The 27,808-nt window shown below is 38.5% G+C and overlaps 1 protein-coding gene across 1 annotated transcript in view; it reads right to left on the bottom strand.

Annotated features, from left to right (window-relative positions):
• The window catches only part of gpc5a (glypican 5a), a 164,734-nt gene extending 137,863 nt beyond the window's left edge, over positions 1-26,871 (bottom strand). Inside the window, exons 1-2 of the mRNA XM_077205400.1 lie at positions 26,475-26,871; positions 19,466-19,627 (exon numbers count right to left, since the gene is read on the bottom strand). Of these exons, the coding sequence (XP_077061515.1) occupies positions 19,466-19,627; positions 26,475-26,625 (313 nt within the window). The 5' untranslated portion in view covers positions 26,626-26,871. The remainder of the gene's footprint in view (positions 1-19,465; positions 19,628-26,474) is intronic.
• Positions 26,872-27,808: the final 937 nt, after the last annotated feature.

The raw sequence follows: 27,808 nt of genomic DNA, 5'->3' as shown, positions 1-27,808 counted from the left end.
TGACCCTGCCATCTGAAACACATGCTTACTGGAAGACCACAGCACACTAGAAATGAAAGAGCAGGGAGAAACACGAAAAATGTAATGCCATTTAAAGTTGAGAAAGGTGTTCTGACCCATTTTATCAGTTTAGCTTAGAAGATTGCACAAGTTTAATAATCATGGTTAAGTATACCCCTAACCACAAATATGACCAACAGTGATGCTACTGCAGTCTGGCTAGATTAGATGGTAAGCAAACAATCAGTTATTGTAATCAACGTGTTAGATGCAGGAGAAATGGGCAGGAATAAAGATCTGAGCGACTTTGACAGGGGCCAAATTGTAATGGCAAAGTGACTGGGTGTGTTGCTCCTCTTAAGCAGTGGTGGGAATTTCCCAACAGAGGTTCAAGGATGGACAAATCCCATCTGGGCTGAGTCAGTCGTAGGTCTTAATGATGGTTATGGGAGGAATGTGTCACAACACACAGCGCATCGGACTCTGCTGTGTATGAGGCTGCATAGCCACAGAGCAATCAGAGTGCCTATGATGACCCGGTCCACCGTCTGAAGAGCCTAAAACGGGCACGACGGCGTCGGATCTGGACCTTGGAGAAGTGGAAGAAGGTCACCTGGTCCGATAAGTCCTGTTTTTCCTCCATTACATGGACGGCCTTGCATGTGTGCACCATTTACCTGGGTAAGTGACGGCACCAGGGTGCACTGTGGGAAGACAACGAGCCAGTGAAGGGAGTGTGATGCTCTGGGTAATATTCTGCTGTAAAACCTTGGGTCCGGTCATTCATGTGGACGTACATTTGACACGTGCCTCCTACATAAACATTGTTGCAGACCAGGCACAAAACTTTATGACAATGATGTTCCTGGTGGAAGTGGCCTCTCTCAGCAGGATAATACACCCTGTCACACTGCACACATTGACCAGGAACAGTTTGAGAAACATGATGAAGAGTTCATGATGAAGAGTTGCCTGTGCCGATCAGCACTGTTTTTCGAAGCATGCAAAGGACCAACAGCATTAGGCAGGTGGTAGAACAGATAAAAATAGATGTTTCTTTTTTATGCTGACACATAAGCAAACTGCTAATAAAAAAATGCACACAGAACATTAAGTTATAACAAATACAAGCAAACACACAAATTATAGTATGATTCTACACACACATACGTTTCTAACTTCACTTTTTGGCTGCCCGCTGCAGTTAAAGTCTTGTTTAGGAATGAAAAGAGTCTTTGCATGTACACCTCACCTCTGCAACGGACAAGGAAAAAAAAAAGAGAAAGAAAAACAGTGAACACAACCTCGTGGGAGTGTGAGGTGTCTTGTGATGTGTGGGCTGTAAAAACAGAAATCAGTATGAATTTGGCGAGGCTGAATTGGTAGGGGATGGTTGTGAAATACACTCACCACCATGACTGCTGTTAACCTATCAAACACACTCCCCTGGCTCTAATATCTCCAGGGCGTGTATGAATGTCCCTCTCAGTAGTTTTGACCTGATCTACCTAAATGAGTCACTGTTGAGTCAAAGAGAGCGCAGGCAAACACAAAATGCCTTTTTGTTGCTTCTGGACGCTTTAACCTCACTGGCATAAAGAAGGTAAAGTCAGGTAAAGAAAAGTTTCTTCCACACAGCACGTTGATCCCGGGAAATTGGCAGAACACATTCCCGGTTCTGCCACATTCCCCCATTCACGCAAACACGACCCGGGATTGATGCCGGGTTGGGGACCTATAGTAACATTGCCGTGTTCAGTCCCGGAACGCGTGCTGTCTGAACAAAAGCCGTAATCAATGCTGTGTCGTAATGATGGCGCTGAAGCCGAGATCGTTCGCCAGCGTGAAACAGTACGTAACGCGCTAGTTTATGATCGAATCAGAGAAAAAAATGCACAAGCGTGGTTTCTCTCGAGAGAAATCGCAGCTCATAAGCAAACTACAGACGCTGCTGAGACATTACATGTCACATCGATGTCACGTGTCTTTACGAGATTTTTACGGGTTGTGTGTGAACGCACTCTCTGATTCCGGAAATCACTGGCAGTGTGAATGAACCAAAGTCAAACGAACCCGGGTCAAATCCCAGGTCACTTTATTCATGTATTTTCATAGATCTGTGTGAAAGGGGCTAAAGAGAGGAAAGGGAGTGTTGTGTATTGCAATTCAATTGGAGCCACTGTGTTCATTGGATAAAACTCTTTATGGGGGTTTCTACTGAAATACTGCTTGTTCTATGATACCTGATAATCACCTGATTAATAAATCCAGCTGCAGGTAAAAGCAACAAATGCACGTCATCAGAATACACTTTTGAATGTATACTAGTAGAGAAAGATGCCAATCTGAAGAACCTTCTTCGACTATAAGGCCATGTGTCCACCAAAGCGTTTTTAGCCGGCTGAAAACGCTGGACGCTCTGCTGAAAACGCCTAGCTGTGGGCGCTTGAGAGCGTTTTGGCAGCGCAGCGTTTTATCAGTTGAGACGCTTCGTTGCTATGATACAGAACCAGCTCTGCTGGTTGATGTCCTTGTACAGAAAGAATGTTGTGACAGTTGGTCGGTGTGGTATTTGTCCCGCCCCTCCTCCACTCTGATTGGACGGCTGTGTAAAAAGTGACACTGATGAACGCTGTGTTTTACCCAAAGTTGAACATTTTTCAAGTCTCGGCGACCAGTAAAAAACGCCGAACGCTCAGCGCTTGAACGTTAAATACACGCTCAGCGCCTCGTTACGCTCATGGCGTTTAAAAAACGTGGCGCTCCCTTTGAAAACAATTAGAATTTTACGCCAGGAGCGTGAAAAAATGCTTTGGTGGACACACGGCCTAAAGAACCTTTTGCACAATGGAAAGGTTCCAAAGGTTCCATTAAAAGCAATGCCAGTGAAGAACCTTCATTGTTAAGAGCCTTTATTGTTACACACACACACACAAACAAAGGTAGCTTCTTTTAAGTTTAAAACTCTAAAGGCCATTGCCCGAAATTTTCGCAAGTTAAAAAAAAATTCGACCTCATGTTATGTCAATCACGCTTGCACACTGTCTACGAAACTTTCGTCCGTCATAAAAAAAAAATCGGATCGGGTTCGATTTCCTGCATTTTTCGCATACGTAGCAAGCAGTTTGAATGGTGTTTGAATGGTGTTTTGACAATTCAGAGCCACCGAATCACGAATACGAAAAATACGAAAAATTTGGGACTCAGTGTGCAATGGCCTTAAATCAAAACATATTGGCATTGACTCCCTTTGGTTTCCTCAGAATTTAAAAATGAACGTTTGTGAGACTGAAACATAGTCACACTTAAGATTTCTCTGTCTTAAAGTTTAAAGGAATTTAAGAAAATATGCTATGTTATTTGTTTGGTTTCCAAAAAAGGAAATTTATCTTTGGAATATTAAAAAGCACTGAAATCCTTCACAAAAAGACCTGAGAATATGTATTCAAGTTAAGGTCAATTTTGACTTCATGCTTATTTTAATGAAGCATAGGGATATCAAACAAAGACAAACAAAATTACTGAAGGAAAGACGGCCAAGAAAAGTCACAAACCACAGAGATTGCGTGGGCAGTAATAATGCTACTGGACTGGACACTGTTTCATTGGATGCATATCAACATACTCAGCCATGGGTAGATCTGCCCGGTCTCCACCGAGTACAGAAAAACAAAGTCTCTAATTAAGCTCTTGAGAGGTTTTCAAAGCTCCCTCAATGTTTGACTTCTGCAGTCCAATATAAACAAACTCAAACACACAGGTATGCTGCTCAGATCAGAAATAAAATGATATTATCTGTGCACTGGATCAGGCAAGAAAAAAACTTCTGCTCTCACTCTTCGTCATAGACTGTGAACAGCAATGCTTGTATTTTTCAATGCCAAAAAAAAGATCTAGCATAGCAGAAAAACCACATCAAAAAGTGTTAATACTATTATCTAATGGCTTTGTTCTGGATTAGCTAGTGAGCTTAACAACGAAATTATTACAATAATAATCTTACACCAGTCTGGACCGACTTCAATTCCAAGATGGTTTTAGATAGGTAATGCTGGTCTGGTACTGGAATAAGCTTCTTAACTATTCATCATTACAAGTATTATAGTTTGACCAGATGGATGACCAGCTAAAACCAATCATGAAACATCAAGATGGATTTAAATTTGTGTCAGAACGACTCGGAAGTGTCAAAACATGCATGTTAACCTTATCTGATACACAACCAAGAATACATTGTTTATCTGATGTATTCTTTTATTTACGGCTTTCATTGTGTATCAAGTTTGTTAACTTGTTGCATTATAAATTCAAGCATGCCATATAAACAGCAGTATTTAAAAATGTAAAAATATAATAAATGCACACTGTAGGAACAGACAATGTCCAATACCTTTAAAATTACCAGTACCTTTCCCATTAAGTTTACGGATAATGGTGGTCTGGCATCAGGCAGCTTATTCTAGTTACAACAGACAAACAATAAAACGTCACTACTGAAATAAAGGCTTGATAATAATAAAAACATACAGCCTTTCGCCAGCGGTGCTCCTGCTCTCTTGAATGATGTTCTGGTGAAAAACATGTGCATAGAAGATGCTATCTCTCCTTTTTAAACCCCTTACATCCTTAAAGGACAATAGCCCAGCTCTGTCGACAGCTGGATCTGTTTAGCATGAGAACTTCAAAGCTTCATCGTGAGATGCAGGACATTTGTTCTGTGCATTATGTATCGTTAATGTGCGGCATGGTAAAGTGTGTAATGTATTTGTAAACAGGTCTTCCCTGAAGTCATAAAAAGGCAGTGCAAGGCTGATTTAGTCCGATATAACCCAAGTCTTGTTCAAGAGCCAAAGTAAAGGCTTACAGGTTCAAAGAGAATCTTGATAAATGATTAAAAAGACTCAAACTCCTTACAGCTTTGAGGGATATTACAGCTCCCAGATGGCGCCGGAGCAACAATGGAAAAGAGGAATGCTCGGCCGGTGGCCAATGAAGCACGAGGCTATGCCTTAAGGTTTCTTTAATTATCATTTGCTATCCTATTTATGTAGTCATTCATACCTTGCCTTTAAAACATTTGACCTCTTATGCAAGTCCATATTTGTATATCTTACTGTGAATTGTGAGGAAAAAAAAAAAATTCTAGGATGCAAAATGTCATCATTGTTATAAGTAGGCCAGTCCATGTTTTTACTTTCCTGAGGAACTTCCCAGGAACCTAGAGGCTGAAATTTGGATAAGTTCATCTTAGGGTGACCCTTCCAAAATGTGTAAAGTTTCATTAGGCTATACTGAAAATCATGCAAGAAATTACGTGTTTATATATTTAATTGAAAAAAGTTTAATTGATAAAACAGTTGGAATCGAGAACAAAATATATTACAGGATAAACTCCTGATTAAAAAAAAAAAAGTTTTAAACTGCAACTACAACTGAAAATGTACCAAAATATTAAAAACACTGTGTATATATATATTTCATTTAATTTATCTTTTAAAAACATAATATTGAATCATATTAAAATGTGTTATATTAAAAGATAAAAAGCTTTTAGAGACTTTAAGATTTCTGCAAAATCACAAGACTTTCAGACACAGCAAAAACAAATCAGGGTTTAAAAATCTATGGAGCAAAACGCAGGAATGTTTAGACAATCTGAATATCAACACAAGACAGGTTAGGAAGGACCCAGAGCTCCTCTGTAATTGCTCAGTAATATCCATCTGTCACTCAGGGCCGGATGCTCTAATGGTATACGACAGCAATTATGTCGTTATATCTTCAATATGCCCAAGACCTGGAGGAAGCTGAGTAATAGAGCCAGAGACAGAGAGAACGAGAGAGAGAAAGAGGGGAGGGGGAGTCAACAGGAAGAGAATGTTTTATACATAATCAAACCAACGCAAAAAAAAAAGACAATCCAAAGAGAAAGCAAAGTTTCACCCACAAAAGAGCTCAAAAGCATACTATACGAGTTTAAAATGACATGAGGGTGAGTAAATGATGACTCTGAGCGAGCAATTACCTTATATAATCACGATTAAATACCCATAAAAAATGCTATAGCCGGGAAGACATGTCATAAAGTGCACTTCTCTGTGAGTATGGGAGCAATAATAGACCTAAAATAATGGTTTCTCTCTCTTTAAAGAGACACGCACACATTTTATAGCAAACCACAAAATAGTCTGGGAAACCCCAGAACCTGAAGAGGATAAAACGACGGAGGACGTGATCAATGAGAATCCATTTAGCCAAAAGATGACGAAGAATGAAGATGAAAGCAGCAGGTTCTTGAGTTTGTCCTGTCTGATCACTTCTTCAATGAACAGCCTCTTGAAGTGCTTAATACAATTCAACCAATTCGCTAGTGTGCCTAATGGCTATGAATGCTTCACTGACCTCTTTAATCTTCAATGCATAAAAACTAAGAATGTTTTATTTCAACTTTCTCAAATTTCACTGGCTAATAAAAAGCAAAGCATCATGGATGTTTTAAGAATGTACGCCAGGGCAGAACTTCCCTCTCATGGCAGTCTTTACTCTAAAATAAACATTCAAATAGCACTTGGAAAGAGACAGCAGAGCGAAGTTCATCAGGGCCAATCTTAAGAAAATAAGAAAAACAGGCCAGAGAGAGATGTAGAAAGCTAAAAAGTAGCAATCCAACAAACCAAACAACATGTTTCAGTAGTTTCTCCATTATCAAGCTACTTTTGTAGCAAGAGGAACACTACATGACACTAATTCATGTGACAATACTAAAACTTTCTCTTTCTCAAGCAGTTTTTTAAACAAAAGTCAGATTCATTTAAATGAATTAGTTCAACAATGTGGTTCAGATTATTTTTTTTCTAAAATCCTGGTGTTCAACCCAATGTTTTCAAGTTGTATAAAGTGTTGCATCACTACCGTATACACAACTTTTCAAGAGATCAGGGGAAATATTTTTACTGCTTTTGAAAAAAGTTTCCTCTGCTCACCAAGGGTGTATTTATTTGAACAAAAATACAGTAAAAAAACATCAAAATTGTGAAATATTATTATAGCGTAAAATAACTTTTCTATTTGAATATATTTTAAACTGTAATTTATTCCTGTGATCAAAGCTGAATTTTCAGCATCATTACTCCAGTCTTCAGTGTCACGTGATCCTTCAGAAATCATTCTAATATGACTATTTGCTGCTAAAGAAACATTTCTGATTATTATCAATGTTGAAAAGAGTTGTGCTGCTACATATTTTTGTGGAAATCGTGATTTTTTTCTTCAGGATTCTGATGAATAAAAAGTTCAAAAGAACAGCTGAAACAGAAATCTTTTGTAACATTATACATGTATTCAATGTCACCTTTTATCAATTTAATGTTTCCTTTCTAAATAAAAGCATTAATTTCATTTTTTTTTTAATCTTACTGACCCCAAACTTTTGAACTCTCTAAGAACCTTATCTAATCTAAAAACATCTCCCTCTGAGCCAAATGAGAAAGAAAAAAAAAGAACAAAAAGAACCTTAAACCTTCAAGAGTTTACATTTTTGTAGAGCAGTAAGAGGGCCATTATTTTCTCATTCGCTGGAATCTTATAGTTGACCTGCTTTAATCCGAGCAGCTCACATTTCAGACTTGCAACACAAGTCTAAATTACTGTCACTGTTTGCAAACAGTCAGCTCCGCTGCCAGAGAGTTTCTCTCTTTTGTTTGCCTGTGGTATAATTATAGGGTCATTATGCCAAATGTCTTCGGGGACAGAGAGGAAGGGGTTAGATAGTGGCACAAACCATATCCTGCTTTTGAAGATGCTAAAGCCAGACACATAAAACCACAGGAATAACACTGTGTTGCTATTTATGCCTGCCGTCCCAGTTGGGAGTTTATTTGAGAGCGAAATCCTGAAGCAGCCACTCATGAACTTATGAAGAGAGAAGAAAGAAGTCCAGAGCGGGAATTCCTGACAGCTTATTACACTTGGGAAACAGAGTCACAGATGAGATCACTTTGACATCTCAAATGTTTTCCCAGAGAGTAAATTCACACTGCAAGCCATTTTATTTCTGTATTGAGGCATTTCTGAGAAAAATTTAAATAAGACACAATTGAGAACTTTTATATCTCTCTCTGTATAATATAATGTTCTTCTGACATGCATGTCAAAGTACAAGATGCTAAACTCCACGTTTTCTTTCTCAGAGTCTCTCTTCGTCACTCTCTCTCTCTTCGTCTCTCTCTCTCTCTTCGTCTCTCTCTCTCTCTTCGTCTCTCTCTCTCTCTCTCTTCGTCTCTCTCTCTCTCTTCGTCTCTCTCTCTCTCTCTTCGTCTCTCTCTCTCTCTCTCTCTCTCTCTCTCTCTCTCTCTCTCTCTGGAAAAGAATGCTGTCTTTGCTGAAACCTGTCATTTACTGCATTGCTGCTGAAAACAGTCTGGACGCCTTCACCCCGCTTGTGTCTATGGTCTCTAAATCTATGGAAAAGCTTTTATTTCAACACACTGACACAGACAGGAACATGCACATAAAACTCAGTATCTCTTACAGTTTATATGCCAATCCAAGACCACCATAGCAGCAAACTAGTAACACCCTAGTAACCTGGAACACACAGGAAACTGTCAGCTATCACACAGCGATACCCTAGCCAATACCAAGAGCACCCTAGTAACTGTACACAACACAACTGCCTTAGCAACACCAAAACGTATTGAAACCACCTTAGCAGCATATGGCTACCACCCAAAACTCCTTAGAAACACCCAAGCAGCCACCCAGAACACCCTAGAAAAACTTCCCTAGCAACACCTTAGCAACACTTGCAATTGTATAGTTACTAGTGTTCCGGGTGCATTCAGGCCGTTGTCAGGATGTGCAAAGTTTGTGTGCTTAAGTTGCAGCAATCACCCAGAACTTCTTGAAACCAACTAGCATCACCTTAGTAATATCATAGCAACCACGATCAACTCCCTAGCAACACACAAGAAAACACCCAGAACACCCTTGAAAACCTCCATAGCAACACCTTAGCAACACCCAGGAAACTGTCTTGCAATCGCATTGCAATGCTAGATGAGGACCACCCTGAGCGATCTAGCAAGTATGCACAAACCTTTGCACTTTCCTGACAATGCACTAGCAACTATCCAGAACACTAGAAACTGCATAGCAACACCTTAGCAACCACCATAACGTATTGACACCAACTAGCATCACCTTAGTAACATCACAGCAACCACCAACAAATCCCTTGCAACACCAAAGCAACCACCCAGAACACCAGAAAACCTCCCTAGCAACACTTTAGCAACACACAGGAAAATGTCTAGCAATTGTATAGTTAGTGCAATTAGTGTCTAGTGTTCCGGATGCGTTCAGGCTATTGTCAGGATGTGCAAAGTTTGTGTGCTTATTGCAGCAACCACCCATAACTTCTTGAAACCAACTAGCATCACCTTAGTAACATCATATTAGCAACCACCATCAACTCTCTAGCAACACCCAAACAATGAACCAGAAAACGCTAGAAATGCCCAAGCAACCACTCAGAACACCCTGACAACTATGCATAAAACATTTGCAACTGTCAAGCAACACCTTGGCAACCACCCAGAATTTCTTTAAACCAGCATCACCTAGCAGAACAGAAACCCAACAAAACTCCCAAGCATCTAATTTAACAACATCCAACTAACGACCCAGAACACCCTACAAAGTACCCAGAAAACCCCTAACAACCATCAAGCAACACCTTAGCAATACTGTTGCAACTACCCAGAACATCCTAGCAACCACTTAGCAACTATGTTTAAATCTGAGTCGAAAATCTGAGTCATTCCACCATGAAAATGTCTGAATGTTTTCCTGGATCTTAAACTAAGACTCTCCCAGCAATCAGCAGGCCAGTTATTAAAGAATGAAAGTTTTCCCCCAGGGTTCAATGCGTATCAAAAGGCAAGTGCTTCCTCTCCTGCGTCTCACACTTGGGCCTGTGGCGTGGAAGTCTGTCAGCAGAGGTCTGGTTTGTGGTAAAACGGTGGCAGTAATGAGCAAGCCACTCTTAACAACACACTTAAACAGGGGTATTAGAAGGGGCTCTGAAAGGGGTGTGAGCCAAACACACAAACACAAGAGTATTATTAGGGGCCCTCCGAATACAAGTCATGACACACACTGACATTACTGTGTGAAAATACTGCTGTGTTCTAGTGGTACACTGATTTATTGCTTTGCTGATGGATCAACGCTGATAAGAAATTACTGGAAATCTGCAGAAATGAAGCATTTATTTCCTCAAGGAAGTGTGTTATTAATATCCTTAACTAATATCATGAGACAGTGATTTGCTTTTTATGTAGAACCAGAAAACGCTTATGCTCCCTCAAGGAAGCTGAAGTACACATAGTTTAAACATTTCAATGCTGTCAATCATCCTTTGGAAATAATGTTAGATAATTCACGATTGCTGCCATGAGCATGCTAATGTTAGTGTGCTGATAATCATTTGGGAATCAATCATTTCATTCTATACAAACAACTTGACAGTCGAAACAATAAGCATGAGAGGTAAAGTTTGATCTATGTGCATAAGGAATTACCAAACTGATTATATTTGGACTTTTATTCTTATTAGACAGGTTGCATTGTTACAACTACACTAAAGAAAGACATTTAAAAAATTATATAGAAATATTCTATAAAAATAAATTAACTTAAAAATATTTAAAAATGTATCACATTAAATTACATTTTAAAATATATTCACACATTATATATATATAAATAATATAAAACACATATATATATATATATATATATTTATTTTATTTTTTTTATTTTTTTTTAATGTAATAATATTACTGTTTTTACTGTATTTTTGTTACGAATAAAGCAAGTCTTGGTGCACAGAAGAGACTTCATTCGAAAACATTTTAAAACATCTTACTGACCCCAAACTTTTGAACAGCAGTGTATATAAGGGCGCTTTCACACTTGGTTCGATTGCCTGTTCCGAACCCGAGTTCGATTGCTCCCCCCTCCCCCTGCCCCCGATGGACTGTGTTCACATTATATTATTTGTACCCGAACCGCGGTACGCTTGTGTCATCAAGCTGCAGTGGCGCCTAATCGTGTTGCTTGGTAACCGGCGCCGCAATGAATGAAAAGGCGTGAAAATGGATAGAATTGTTTGCTTCACATTTTTTGTTCTTTTTTTAAACCTTTGCTTTGTTTTCAAAGAAAATATACAGAAACACACTTGCGTCTGTCTGCCTCAAAAGTAATTAAATTGTTTCAAAGACAGTTGGCTGTCAGCCGAAGACATTTTTTGTGGAGGCAAGCATTAATCATCTCTCTGCTTGCAGTGGGTCAATCCCGCTTTTCGTCAATTTAAGTGTATACACACACAAACACACACACACACACGCACACACACAGACACACACACACACACACACACACGTGCACGCGCATTGACGACTGTCCTGTCGACCACATTATACATTATACGTCATCAATAGCGGTTCACTTCCGCGGTCTGGTTCGATTGCATTCATATCAGCAGCGAACCGTACCCGAGTTCACATGAACCGTACCCCAGACCACCTTTTTAAAGGGCTTTCACACTAGCACATTTGGTGCGCACCCGGGTTAAAATGACGTCAGAGCTCGGTTCATTTGGATGATGTGAAAGCTGTCTTCCGAACTCGGGTGCACACCGCGAACCGTACTCGGGTCCGCTTAAAAAGGTGGTCTGGGGTACGGTTCATGTGAACTCCAGTACGGTTAATGTATAATGTGGTCGACACGACAGTCGTCAGTGTGTGTGTGTGTGTTTATACACTTACCTTGACGAAAAGCGGGATTGACCCACTGCAAGCAGAGAGATGATTAATGCTTGCCTCAGCAAAAATTGTCTTCGGCCGACAGCCAGCTGTATTTGGAACGATTTTAGTACTTTTGCGGCAGACAGACGCAATTGTTTTTCTGTATGTTTTCTTTGAAAGCAAAACCAAAGGTTAAAAAAAAAAGAAGAACAAATGTTAAGCGAGCAATTCTATCCATTTTGCATCATTTCATCTTTATGACGCAAGCGTACCGCGGTTCGGATACAAATAATATAATGTGAACACAGTCCATCGGGGGAAGGGGGAGCAATCGAACTCGGGTTCCGAACAGGCAATCGAACCAAGTGTGAAAGCGCCCTTAAACGGACTCGAGTACGGTTCGCGGCTGCGCACCAGAGTTCGGAAGACAGCGTTCACATCATCCAAACGAACCGAACTCTGACATCATTCGAACCCGGGTGCCCACCAAAAGTGCTAGTGTGAATGCCCCCTTTGAGAACTAACAATATAATCATAAAATGGGTTATCTTTGACAGCAGCCGCAGAGATAACTACAAGATGGATCACTTCCTGAGTTACAATGTGTTCATTTTCTATTTCCATGAGTACACGTTGTGTTTATAACTGTATCCAGTCATTCAATTCAATTGAAAAGTAAAAAAATTCAGATACGGTCTGCTCAAAGTACTATTTGTTAGATACATTAATATGCATTAGCTTTGCGCCGCTTTAAACTAATTTCATTAATACTTTACAAAACCATTTGATTTCAATTCAATTGCATGATAGAGAACAATACTATCACTCAGACTGCATGTTCTTCCCTATCCAGAAAATTAATGACAACTCTATTATTTTAATAATGTGAAAAGAGCTCTTGAACAGATTTCCCAGTTAACAGAACAAATCAAATTCTGAGCCTATCGACAAACAATAAGACATTCATACGCATGCATTTGCTCATTTCCAGTGTTTGTTTACTTGCCAAATAATTGCAGCTTAAGACCCTTAGGGGGACACAGAATGAGCCAAGTTCAGGTTTCAATATCGAAATGCTAAATTGGGCAAAGCCTACAGGAATTGGGGAATTTTAATAAGGTTGCCGGTGAATGGCACTTCATCGGGGCATGAGGGCCACTTGGCCTGGTGCGACATCAATCTCTGATTCATGAGTTAAAGGAGGCAAAAATGCACCGAAGACCACACAGCAGCGGTAATGGGACAAAAGCATGTCTTTGCCCTCTAACCAGAGTCCTTTACCAGGAAGCCATCTCTAACAGAGACATTTTGTTTTCATTAGGCAGCCTTTGTTACTCGCTCCAGTGACAGGTTCTGATTAGTGAACGTTTGGGTAAGGAGAGGTTGGTCTAGGTCATTTGCCTGAAGCCTCCAGTAAATCACGGGCAGGTTCATGAGAGAGGAATGCTGTGGACTTTTCGTGCAAATGGCGTGACAGTAACTCTGATTGCAAGGATGCCACTGGTGTCCTGTTGGGAGAGCAAGAACATGTGCATGGGAAAATCTAAATGGCACTGTTTGTACAACAGATATTACCTATATAAAAAAGTACCTTAAGACAAACTTTGAAGTTAGCTTGAGAACGCCAGACAAGAAAGTTTGGATGGATGGGTTCATATAGGATGTTTCCTTTTTTTTTTTTTTTCATGTTGCTAGTAGGGCTGGGAAATATGGTCAAAAGTTATCACGATACAATTTTTCATATCAGTCGATATTGATAATTACCACGATAAACGAAAATCTTTATTTCTTTCAAGTTTAAAGGCAGATTTTTGCTCCTGAGTGAAAGTTGTAGAAACCATACAGTTAATTGTGGTTTTATCATCAGAACATGACAAACGCTTTCCAAACAGGTGAACATTTCACAAATTTATATTAAATGTTTTCTCTCTTAAAATTGCGCAGCTCGAGTTTTCAGTAGCAGTAGCTTGAGTTCAGATGCATTTTAACAAAAACAGGAACATCTGTAAAAAAATTTTTTTTTTAAATGTAACCCTATTTTTAAATTTCCATAGTATTTGGATCATGTTAACCACAGGAAAAAACAAATATTGCACCTCACTACCATGGTAAAAAGTAACTAGCCTCCACTTTTGTTGGAGCAAGATGGCGGGGTATCTTCTCTTAATGAACTACACAGTTTTAAACTACTTCTAGAAAATGAAGAACAAAGAATGTGCATCAGGTGTGTTTTGCTTTTTAAAGTTTTTTTTATGAATTTATGAAGCCATTGTAAGCTTTATTGTTACATATTATATTGCTATATAACAATGCTATTATTTTTTGTGCAGGAAATTAGCTTATTTTGTTGTAAATAAAAAACCTGACAATGTCACTGCTAAATGCCTATAAGTATTGTGGTATTCCGCCATGTTTCTCGCAGACGCGCCCAAACTCGTACAGATCGGGGCTCAAAGAAAATCCAGAGCTTCCCACTCGAATTCACGATATATTACTCTGGTTAAAAATAGTTTCACAATTTCTGTAGTGAGTTAAAATGCGGTTGTCTCTCCTGAAACTTTACAGCATGTAGGTGGCCAAAATGTCAGATAAAGAAATTCGGATCACATCCTCCACAGTCTCCAGGGAATGTCAATCTGTGACATAAATGTCCTAACCTGAGCCCATCACAGCGTACACTACCACCCATGTGGCATTGTATCTTCCTGCTATTGAGAACAATCAGTCAAAAAGTCCCAGAAAATGCGTATGGCCACATAAGCATGGAAGGCACGGAGGGACGTTCAATCCTGCCAAGATGACTTCCTGAATCACAAAGAGGATTTAAGGGACCGCAATGCAAGTTAACCAGGAGACATTCGGAAATACAAGTCATGCATATAACGTGTTTTATGGGCTCAAAGTGGCCTGTGACAGTTGAATAAATTGACAGGCTTTGCATCTTTCATCCTGTTGTCCAAGTGCCACAGAAACACAATTTAAAAGGAAAGCTTTTTTTCCTATACCTTTTGGTTTAATGTAAAGCAGTTGCAATCTGGCAAATTTATAAATCCAGATATTATAATGTATACATATTATGAAGGATTTACGAAAGGCTTTGAGGTATCATTCATGCATGTTGTTTAACACGTGAAAAATTCATAACCAAATGTATGAACCCTATTATATGAAGAAGAAAAACACATTACAGTGATGCCTTAATTAAACACAAAGTTGAGAGCTCTATTTAGTCTTGAGCTGAAAGAACAACATCTGAATTATAAAATTGTCTTTTGGATAGTTTTATTGTTGGAGAAGTTCCTTTTAGTCTCCATATTTGCAAAATAGACTATTATCTGTGTGCAGTGTCTCTGTTTTGTTGTTTTGTGAATGTTTAATTTTATTCACTGTGAGGTTGATGAATCATGGCCTTGTCTCCATCTGTATCAAATAAAAATGCATAATTGCAGGGTTTGTGTCTAACAAATGGGCACTTTAGTCCTTCCTTTCAACTCGTCCCCCCCGATGTGACATGAACACTGACTGTATGAGTTATTTGTGATTAAATTAAACTAGGTCTGGGGTCTGTCGACTGCCAGTTGACCTATCTCGTCCTTGACCTTGTCATCAACATTACGTGCCTCCGATAGCTTTGAATATCACTGTGAAATATGGAGAGTGAGTTTGAATAAGTCACACTGTATATGTAAATTGATTTCATTTAGGATTATTATTTGTTGCATTGGTGCATGACTTTATGTAAATTGTTATCAGTGCATGATTTGCAGAATTGAATTATTACTAGTGGTGGCTAAGGCAAATAGTATGACGTCTGCTCAGATAAGTGTAACACAGACATAAATAATACCTTAAAGGGAAGCTATTATGCTTTTTTACATTTTCAACATGTTATTGTTTGAGCATGAAAAATGTTCCTCCAGCAGGATTTATTCTCTATATCAGTGTCACTGTTTCTGAACTCCCTGAAACGCTTCCATTGTAGTCTTGAGTTTTCTTCCAGGAACGAACACGTCACAATATTCCTCATTTAAATAATTCACACATTTAAAGAACCTTTTGTGCAAAAGAAAAGTTCCATGGATTTTAAAGGTTTGTCATGGAACCATGTCAATAAAGAACCTTTATTTTTAAGAGTGTACAGAGCTAGAAAATGAATGTGGAAGTCAGCTCAGATTGTTTGCCAATGGAAGAATATGAACAGAAATGTTTGAGTTTACATTGGGATCTCTTGATTGCAGATTGCAAATCTGAGTTGAGCATGAGGCATTGCTGAGATCTCGATATGTGGACTTTTTCCACAAGGTAAACAACTTAGAAATCAAAGATTGAACCGGGACTTTTAAGAGGGGGGGGGGGGATGAGATTAAAAAACTCTCCTTTGTGATATCTTTCCAATGGGTACTAAGGGAATTCCACAATTCAACATGTTACAAAACCACAAAACATCAATAACTGTGCAGTAACTTCCAAAATGATGATTCACACTTTTCCATGTGATTTGCTTTGAATCAAACTGAACAAGCCAGAGGCTTCTTCACAAATTCTGGCAATTTTTCTCACTCAACTTTAAAAATTATGCCTTCTCGAATACTCTTTCAACAAGTGGCTTCCAGGTATTTTGCTCACTCAACAGTGCAATTTCACTCTCACTAGTGAGGCACTCTTAAGAAAAACATCTTGCCCTCTTATCTCAGCCTCCGTCTCGAAACCGATTGCTGTTTTCGGCATCACCTGCCGAATGCATCAGGTCTCCACTGAAGCAGAGCTCACTTTGAAGTCATTTGGCAATGCAGGGAAAGCAAAAAGAAAAACATACAGTGAAAATAAAAGTGGAAAATGTCTACCCGGCGGCCTTTTCAACAAGCAACCTTCAGTCGACTGAGAGGCCTCGACTCCAGCTCCACAGGAGTGTGTTTATCTTTAACCTCGACTCGTAAAGGGTCTCCGCGTCGGCCGCACAATGTGCAAATATGCTGCTGCCCACTGAGAGAGACGCCGGTCAACTCTCTTTCACTCCCAGAGAGGTTTGCCATCGTTCCATGGCAACCACAACTATTAATCTTACCAGGTTAGAATAAACCACTATCCTGAGACCTGCAACTTTTAGCCAGTAATTCAAAAGATGATAAACAACAACCACACAAAGAATCCGCATGCAATATGACAAATAAGGTTGTTTTTCACCTCAAAATTACAAATGCATGCAGAAAATAAGCCCTGTTGTTCAGAGCATTTTCACTCTGAGACAATGAAAACATTTCCACCCCCCAGAATTCTTATTTCTGTAATGCGTATATTGGTGTTTGTTTTTAGTTTGATTTTGGAGAGGAGAAAATGTCCTCAATTGTCACACATTTTGCAAGACTTGTTGGTAACAGGTGGGTAATATTAATATCTAGCGTATGCAGGGGCAAACAGTACACCTTTATAGAGGGAATTTTACACAGCTTCAGTAACAATTGTGCAAACAAACGGCCCTCACTGTTCACACATGACTGCCTGGTTTACAATGAGGAAGTAGAATATAGTCTAAAAAGTAAACAAGTCATGTATGTTACCAGACCATCCTCTTGTGGTCAAATTCTCACAGTATCCCATGGTTGAAGACCAATTCCTAGCAATCAACTGTTTCCAACATCTACACTGTATACATCTCTAACAGAAACTAAAGCTTAATTAGGAAAAGGTGCCCATTTGTTTCAAAGACAGAATTATTTATTTTCCTCAAAAACCAACACCATCATAATATGGGTTCTGTGTAACCTCATAAAATTGGTAAACCCGCATTTCACTGGTCCACCAAAATCAAAGCAAGTGAAACAAGATGTCACAGTAATTTCGGCAGCGCTGAACTATATTGCACATTCATTGTTTAAAGACGGGAAAAAGAGAATTAAAAAAACAAGATGGGGAGGATTTCCAACAAAACCTTTTTTTATTGATAACCAATACAATAGTCAATAGGGTAAATATACACAAATGCACATGGATTTTATATAAATTTTCAAACCACCTTTTTTTGTATTACAGTGTTTCCCCTTAATGTGAAATAAAGGAATACATTAAATTATAAGCCATTTTAAAAGAATATTGTCTGCTTCCAATATTAGCCTAATTCGACCAATGGTGAAAATTTGAAATTTAGCAATATCAATAGGGTTAATATTACATTCTGCATCCCTATCTCAAACATTTTGTTAACAGCTGTCTTTCAGCCCTTGTTTTCATACCTGTTGGTGTTCAAGACAACGGCGTTCAGTATAATGCGCAAGAGGTAATAGCTAGTTAGACAGCAGGAGGCTGGGACTGGGCCCTGTAATATGGGCCTAATCTCATAAAATGAGTCTTGTGATTAGACACCATCAGGGCTCTCCCCGAGTCTACGCCCAACAAAACGTGCAAAATGTTTTTATGGTAACTGCCACCTGAATATCATTCTTCCAAATGATGTGATATAACAGGTCTTGCGTTGAGATAAAAAGGGCCCTAAACCAGAAGCGAAATAATGCAAGAGGTTTGGTTTAATGATATAGTCTCGATTGTGAGGGAAACTCTCACAGTAATGTTGTCTAGCAAAGTAGGCAGTAAACAGAAGCGTGCCTACACCTGCGTTTGAACTGTCAGTCACAACTCAGTAATGCAAGAGAAATGCAAAGACTAAAGTCAAAAAGATAATTTTACATAAAAACATGATGAAATGCACAGCTGTCCGAGAAGTGTACCAGTAACCATAGTTAAACATTTTCTGTATTTGTTGTTGCTATATTTATTTGCCTGTGCAAGTTCAGATTTACACTGATGACAATTGCATTGGTTTTCAGCATCACCTCACTCGCTCAAACAAAAACCTCTGTAAATCTCAAAGTCAGCATAAAACAAGTGACACTTCACTTTTACTGTAATGGAGACTCTTAATCTTCACTCTCCTGGCACATTTGCAGCAATCCAAGAACTCCACACACTCACAATGAACCGACCCACCATGAGCTGCTAGCTACACACTGACTGACTAACCACCTTTGTGAAACCTGAGAGAGAGGCTCTGCTGAGATTACGCTGTAGACGACATAGAGAGGTTTTTGTCAGGATCGGTGCATCTTCTTGCATCAGCACTTATGGGTGATTACAGGTTATCCGGGTTTGTTATTTGCTTCAAATGAAGGATACCCTCCTCTGCAAAGGTGCGTAGGCTCCTATGACCTAACATTATGAAGCTGTGAAGGGTTTCATTAAGGCCTCAAAACAAGCATCTTGGTGTACAGCTCATCAAGGAAGCCATTCATTGAAAAACCTTAAATGAACACTGGTAAACCTGAAATGTACTGAAAAGCAGCAGAATTAAGCCCTTGGAGAGCCACCAGGGAACTAAATCACATATTGTGGGTCTCAGGGAAAAGTATACAGTGGTAATGCTTTACTGTACAAAAGTAAAATGTCTGGAATCAAACTGACATCATACCAAACAACAGCACTCCAACCTGCCAAGCTTGAAGTGACTCTCAGGTGTAGGATAAACGGTACATTGATCTTTCGGATTTCTAATAAACGTATAAACTAAAGAATAACACACAACACGTGGTCAGAGAATTCAGGAACCGTTTACTGAGAGTTGCAGACAATATACCAGTGCTAGTCTTTAAAATCAATGAACTAACCTTGAAAAGCAGCCACATTGCGTGAGATGAGGAACTTCAGACTCGAGCTGGATGTCTGGAGAAGGTTCTGGATGTCACGTCGTGCCGCCACCTGGTAACGCTCCTCCATCTTCTTAGTGCAGCATGTTACATTTTTTGATAAACAAACCTGGAGGTCTGAACCTGTTGGGATAAACAAACAAAGTTTAGGATTGTTAATTATGGTGGTGCATTTAAGTCGTATGAAATTATCCTTCGATAATTGGTACTTATGAGGGCAAGCATCTATAATATTTCTCATACTGTTCGAATAAATGCTGTCATTTTTACAGACAAAAAAACTAGCAGCTGTGGTGCCAGAAAGATTGAGTAAAAATTGAAATATATTTACAGAACAATCTGTAAATTGACTTCCATAGTATGTTTTTTCCTACTATGGAAGTCAATGGGGTCCATCAACTGTGATCAATATTCTTTAAAATATCTTCTTTTGTGTCCAACAGAAGAAAGAAACTCATTCAGGTTTGAAACTGTATATACAATTTCAAAAACTATCACTTGAGGAGAGGTGTTTCCAAAGTGTCATGAGTTACACCTGGCTTCATAAAAAATAGATTATAAAAGGGATTAAAATAAATGTGAAAATAAAGAAAATAAAAGAAATCCTTAGGGTCCATTTAATTTAAAACAAAATATCACAGACACCTGGGGCCTGTACCATGATGGTAGTTGAACAAACTCAGGGTTACAGGATTAGTTTAGAGTTGACAAAACCAAACCAATCCAACCAGGCTTTGTTGGTACCATGATGCTGATCAACTTTCTGTGTCAACTCAGGCTTTGATCCTGAGTTTAGGAGTTTAAGTGTGACATCAGTAGCGAACAGCCAATCACATGTTGAGAAAGAGTGAAACTGAGATTAATTTCTCGCGAGAGAAGCAGCGCAATTCACTTATTAAATAAAAGTATCAAAATAGGAAGAATTTAAACCAATTTACACAGCAAGAAGAAAACAGCTGTCTATGAAAGAGGACAACTAAAAGAAAAAGTCTCGCTACTGTATATCAGTGCAAGTAAAAGTTGTGATGTTTTTTATACAGCTGATAAAGGTATAGAGAGAATTGAACATTTAAGCTCACATGTAGTCATTTTATAGCTTCATCTATTGATGCTGAAGACGTATTTATATTACCTTTATATATTTATTCATTTAAACTGCGTAATAATAATTGATGAACTATAATTTTAAATGTGTGATTGATAAAGGGTATAATAATTACATAAATAATATCTAAATCATACAAATTTATTATTCTAAATAAGCATCACTAAAAACCAGACGATTTTTGGAGTAGAAACAGGTGAAGTGACTTTATCGCATCAGACATGCGTCACTTTGCTCACAGCTGATTGGTCCAAGTTTGGTTTGCAACGTCTTACCTAAAACATAACCTGCCCCGGACCAGGTTAGCCGTGGAGCTTAAGTTACTATGGCGATGAACACTGCTAAAAGCCAAACCACTTTCATGGTCCCTAAAACCCAGGGTTGACGCAAACTAAACTGAAACATATCTGGCTAGCCACCTAAACCGGCTTCATGGTATAGGCCCCTGGACCAGTATCTGACTAGTAGCAACATCATAGCATAGCAACATCCTGGCAATCAGTCAAAACACCTTGGAATTGTGGTAGTGAGTTTTGTATGAGAAAACACAAACAAACAAAAAAAACTTTTTACAGCATCTTTAGTAAGAGTATTAATAGTGATCTTTTTTTGTACCTTCACAGGGAAATTTAAGCAGCATCAACAATAAAGTACAAACTGACATAACAAGAGACATCACAAACATACATGAACTACAACTGTTCACAAATCCACTCATGTTAAGGACCATTATCAGACTCCAGCTCCCACCGGCTGGCCACACAACTCCACATGTATGCAAGCTGCAGCAGGCCAGCAGGGTGGGGAGGATGAAAGGCCTTGATATCTCTAACATCAAAATTCTTATTCCACTGAGATCCGACAAAAAACTTTCCATCACTACATAAGGAAAAAAAACTTTTTCTCCAAAAAAGGTCAATGCAAATGACAGCACCTAGGGGGGCTATAGCTCTAGGAAAACAGCACGGGACGTGCCGGGACGAGCCAAGTGTTGCCAAAGACACTATCACCACGCTGTGACGCAATGTTGTGAGTTCCTGATCAAGATGCAAAGGAGATGGCGTGAGGAAAGGAATTCATCTCTGTCTCGCTAGAGCAAAATGAAAGCGCCCCAGGAAGTGTTTATTTCTCACTCACAACCTGCTAGATGTTTCGGTGTAGTCACCTGAGAGACTAAATCCATCCACCTGTGAACTTTCCACCCTCCTTTTTTGCCCCGGTTTCACATGATCCAACAGGCTGTGAGATTTGGGAATTGTTGGAGATGACTGAAAGAAGGGATACGCCACAGATAGAGAATCTCCTTGCTGACATGGTATCAAATCACTTTGCTGCAAGTACAACTCTCAACTCAGGCTCAGGGGAAAAAACGTAACCTGTGGCAATATACCTGCAAGATGCTATTACAATGCTTCTGGTATGTTTCACAACAATTTCAAAAACGGAAATGTCCAGTGAAATTAGCATACGACCTAACCGATAGAGTTAACAAAAGCATACAATATAAAAACACATTTGCTGAAGCAATCATGCCATTGTAGCTTGTTTCTACAAGTCTTAAAGCTTTTTTATCGTGACTCGCAAATGAAGTGCTGTAGGTGAGCTCCTGAGCAAGTGTACTAAAAGTCATACAAATGGAGCTGGTTATGTGATACAAACGTCAAAATTAAAAGTTTACAAATCATGCAATATGGTAAAAGTGTATTGAGGCAATAACAGATTTGTGCAAAGAAGCCGATGAAAATAAGTCTTCGTTAAACTATAATCTGCCCCATAATCATAATTTGCATGAAAAGTAATAAAAGTTGTACGTGTTTTACTGCGCCTAATGGAAATGTCAGCTGAAAACTGCAATGATTTGCACATAAAAGTTTCCAATGAGTCTACAGGCCCTGTTTACATCTGGTGTAAGATGCGTTTTGGTCGATCAAAAGTGGACAATGCTAAATACAGGTATAAACGGGGTCTATAACTTTTTGAGCTTGTCCACTTTTGACCACTTCCATGGGGGAGTTGAAAACACATTTGACCGGACTGCTTTCGTAGAGTAAACGCTCATGTGGTCGAATGTGTTCAAACAGAAACAAAAGACAGTCTACTCTCCGCCTACTGAGAAAAACATTATGGGAAGTGTGCTAGCCAGGCTGGATTTAAACTTTATCGGCTAAGACCCAAGTTTGGTTTTAAGACAAAAAACATACCAAACACAATGTTCTCTCACCATTTCTGATTTCTAACACACACTCACAGCGTTCGGCTGGTCTTGTGGCTGTCAGAACAGAAACGAAAGCTGATGCTTCTCCAAATGTTTTTCCGTCATCTCCGGTTGTATATGTAAAAAAAACATGCGTTTACCCTCCCCTCGAAGAAATCAGGACAGGACTGTTTGAAAGTGGAAAAAAGAGACGGATTAAAACACTACGTGTAAACGGGTATGCGTCGTCCACTTGTGATCCAATCGACCAAAACGCATCTTAATACCAGGTGTAAACAACATAGGCTACATTGACAATTCAAATACAATACTCAAGAGAAAATACTCTCAAATTCATGCTTCTTAGAAGCCCTTACATCCCCAGCACTTTATTACATGAAGGCATTATGGAGGAATTACAACAAAATACAAGATTGATCAAATACAAATGCAATGAGAGGCTTTGCTAGCAGAATGTTTGTTTCAGGGGTCTGAGCGAAGCAATGAAAAGTGTCATTTAGAAAAGATAGTCAGTGCTTTTTTACAAGCTTCTCTGACCATGGCCTTAACAGCTAGAGTTAGTTAACAAGGAAAAACGTCTGGCATGCATGCCACTGCTAGAGTAATGTTAACGTACAGAAATAAACACATTTGAGGAATCATTTAAATATCAATGTGACTATTTCTACATATTTATTCACTCACCGACCATGGTGGTCGGTTAATTTGATGTTTCAGGACTTTAGCCCTTACAAGGGTTCATGTGGTGTGGGATATAATTGGCCTGGAAACTTGCTGGATATCAAACAGCTTGCATCGTTACTAACATCCAAGACCGGAAGCAAAGAGAAGAAAGTTCCAGCAGCATTTAGAAATCTGCAATATGACCTTCAAGAACGTTTTACCTTCAAACACCATGTCTTGTTTAGCCTATTCTTTGCTCCATTTTAATAAAACCAAACCGGTCAGGTAAACTTATAAAAACAGAGTGCTTTGAACACATTGCTTTATTACATGAAAAATAAAGGAAAAAGTGGGATGATAGGAAAGATGGCAAAAAAGGCAGGATGCAAGTCTATCTAAAGTTTGACAGCGTTGACGGCACACCTATCGGGTCGTAGAAAAAAAATGATAATGAACAAACACCTTCAACAAGGTCAAACTTATCCGTCATGGATTACATTACACTCACTGCACATTTATCACGATGAGCAGAAAAGGAAGCATGAAACCATGCACCTGTTTCTGCAGATATAAATATAAAGTATAGCCTAATTGAATTCAACAATAACAATGAATTTATGTATGTTTTCTCTAAATCTGTGATAAATTTAGGCAAAATGATCTCTTCTGAACCAAAATAAAGCTAACCTAAATCCACATTAACTGAATAATCTAAAAAAAAGCAACTTTTTTCAAAAAAAGATCATTAGGAAATGAACGAACAAAAAGAATTAAAAGAAGACAGAAGCCAATATAGGAAGAGTTACATTATTCTGCAAGTTACTGAAAAGCTATAGCGAAACAGACCTCCGTTAAACAAGATGACACTTGAACTTGTGGCCCATGTCAAGACATCAACTTGTGGACAAATGCATTGAAAAGAAGCTGTTCAATGCACACAATTCTAATTCACTAACTGACTATAATATCATTTCATAATCTGAAATTCATAAAACTGAACATGAAAAATAACTTCTGTTTTTAACTGCTCCCAACCAAAACCTCTGAAATTCAGGATGAACAATGAGTAAACACCTTTCCTGGAGGGTTTTTTGAGTTGTGCAAAAGTTTAATAGCAAACCACAGCTCTAAATTCCTGTAAAACTCAGAAGCAACCTCTTCCAAGCAGCACTTTGAAGTGAGCTCCATTTGATGACCTCTGTTGGGAAACAGTGTACAAGCTGTTCTCCTCAAGCCACTTAGCATCCATTAACCCAGCAAAGTTTGTCAAACTGGTTAAAGCCCTTTTCTTTGGATATGAGCAAGACCATCACAGTCCGTTATTAGAGAGGTCACAAAACTAGTTTCAGATCTGAAGAGCAATAGCAAAATGGGACGATTATCCAAACAACCTGACAAAGACCATTCAACAGACTCAGAGGTCACAAACCAAACAGTCCTGAGAGATTTACATGACAGCTGTTTAAACCAAACAGTGCATTTGCAACGAATTATGGTTGTATTTTGCAGTCAAGTGGCATGAGCTTTTCTGAAGTATACTGAGATTAGTATACTTGATCTTGATCTGAACTGATTTTAAAGGGATAGTTCACCTAAAAATGAACATACCAACAGAAAAACATTTTCTTTTTGTGTTTTGCAGAAGAAAGAAACTATGAGGGTGAGTAAATGATGACAGAATTTTCATTTTTGGGTGAACTATTCCTTTAAATCTCAGTTTGAGGGTAATGACAACCCTTCAGTCTCCACTCAATTTCATCTTTTTGTAACATGCGTGTGCATATACCAGCAGCAAAATAGTAGCTTCCTCAAAGAAATATTTCCATAGGAAATTGAGATAAATGGCCCTAACAGGATAAGTCGCATACAAATCCTGAAACCTTAAAAGCAGCACTGCATAATCTTCCAGCCAATTTCAGATGATCTATTTCCAAATGATTTCAGTAAAAGTGTTTTTCATGAAAGTAAACAGAAAATCTTTGGTCTGAAGTCTTTCAGGGAAGTACAAGTTTAAGGCGAGACACTACAGACATGCATCTGTCAATTTGGGGTTTTGTGGCCTTTTCATAACTTGTTTTTTTTTTCAGACTAGTGGAAAGACAACATCACAAACACACTTTTAAGTGCATCTTTTATGTCCATTATCAATTCGTGTCTGTAGATTTCAATCACAGTACATATCTTTAAAGGCAGTTTGCTCAGAATGAGTTTTTTCTCCTGCACTGAGCCAATTCTCCATTTCAGGAGCTTAACATACACCAAAGAGTTGTATGTATTCCTATCTATATTCTGAATGTTTTTGCAGAGGAGTTTTCTCATACATATTTTGGCTGATTGTATACATTTTATTCATTTTTTGCAATTCTTCATGTAATCAACTGTGGAAAAATTGTGCACATCTAGTAGTTAATTATTGTAGGCTACCCTATTCACCTGGGGTGTCTTGCCTCATGCTGTTAGAAGAACTGAGACTCCATGAGACACGATTCATTATTTGAATGTACATTTGAAAAGTAATGTGCGTCAGTCAGTCTTTCGAGACGATGATTATTTACCAGCTCAAACTATAAAGCCGGTAAACGCGCCCCACGGCTATAATGTACGTCTTGAAAGCGTCATTTTAAGTCCATATATCACGAGATGAATTATGACGGGTCAATATCGCGGAGTTTATAACAGTATTCAAATATTTTACATGTTTGATACCTAGACCTATGTTGAAAGTTTCCTGTTTTAGGTGACATCCAGTTTCACTTTTAATTCAGAGTAGCTGAATTTTAGTTACATTTCAAAAGCATTAAGACTTCCGCATAACAAAAACGATTTGCGATTCTTCCAGAAACATAAATGTTTAAAACTCTAAATCTGTTCTAAATCTTTGAATTATAAAAATGGCAACATGAAGCGTTAGACTGTTTAGGAAATGGTGATCAGGGAAAGGAACAAAAATGAATAGACAAAATCAGAGGCATCATGTCAAATCTTACCTGTTCTCGGTGTTTCAGGTAGGGATTTTACAGGTCCGATTTGCTTGAGTTGAAAAACTTTACGTACTTCATCGCAGTCCATTAAAGTCCCCCGACATGGACCGTTGAAAACCGCTAAAAAGGCATAAACCCAGACAGCACGCATCTCCATCTCCACAATCCGAACAGAAGAGTTTGTCTGTTAGGGTAAAAAATTAGAAACGCGGACGTGTCGTTTAGATCTTGGAAAACTTGTTTAATAAAACCAGCGGTGATTTTAAGTGAATATATATATATAGGCTATATTATATATTCAAGAGATTGTGCATGTCTCTTGGGGAGGTTCTCGCGCAGGACCTTCAAATCGAGCGCAATGAGTGTGTTGGTGAAACACTGAGCTGTCAAGAGAGAATGGGCGGAATCATTAGTGTAGAAAAGAAGAAGAGAAGCTTCTGCACGATCAATTCATGCAAGTTAGTCGGCTAACGTTATGCTACAATATCGAGAGCTTTAAGGAGCTTACTAGACTATATAGTTGTGTCGAATTGTCGTGTCGCAACATTTTCCGAACTATGAGTGTGTTTGACCCCGATTAAGACAAAAAAGTAAGTTTGTATTCTTAAGAATAAAAAAAAAAACCTAAGTTTGTCAGAGTGCGCTAAATGTAGATACGCTCGCAAATATAAATCGCCTTTGCTTGAGGTGGTAACCATAGCAACAGCTGCTCGATTGCAGCCGTTGAAATCAGCATCGCAGTTTTTATATAGCCTACAGGTGAAACTCGAAAAATGAGAATATCGTGCAACAGTTCATGTATTTCAGTAATTCAAATTAAAAGGCGAAACTAATATAATTATTAGTCCATATATAACTATATACATACATGATTATAACCTACTTTTCAGTATTTCTGTATTGAAAATCCTTTTTTTTTTTCATGTTGGCTATTCTAATTTTCTGAGATTTAGAATTTGGGGTTTTCATAAGCTGTAAGCCACAATCATCAAAATTATAACTTTTGCACGATATTCTAATTGTTCGAGTTTCATTCATTATATTTGCACCAAATTACAAACAAAAAAAGTATATAGCCTATAACTACTGTTTCTAAAACAGCGGTTAAAAAAAATGTACATATTTCCTCTGACCTACGTTATCAATCTCTTTATATATTTTCCTCTTTTAGTTGTGAAAACACGTTTGTTGTGTTTTTCTTTTGCCATTTGAGCAAATGGGAACACGAAAAATATATTTAATATAGGCTATTCTCTCAAGTTTACCCAAGTATGACGACTTCCACTTCTGAGAAACTCGTAAATATAAAAAAGTCAATACATCGGCATTACTCAATTTAA

The sequence above is a fragment of the Siphateles boraxobius genome, unplaced genomic scaffold (genome assembly GCF_051911475.1).
Source record: "Siphateles boraxobius isolate OS27281-9 unplaced genomic scaffold, OSU_SipBor_1 53, whole genome shotgun sequence".
Taxonomy (NCBI): Eukaryota; Metazoa; Chordata; class Actinopteri; order Cypriniformes; family Leuciscidae; genus Siphateles; species Siphateles boraxobius.
Note: the sequence above shows the minus strand (reverse complement) of the source record. Positions and strands in the feature narration are given on the sequence as shown.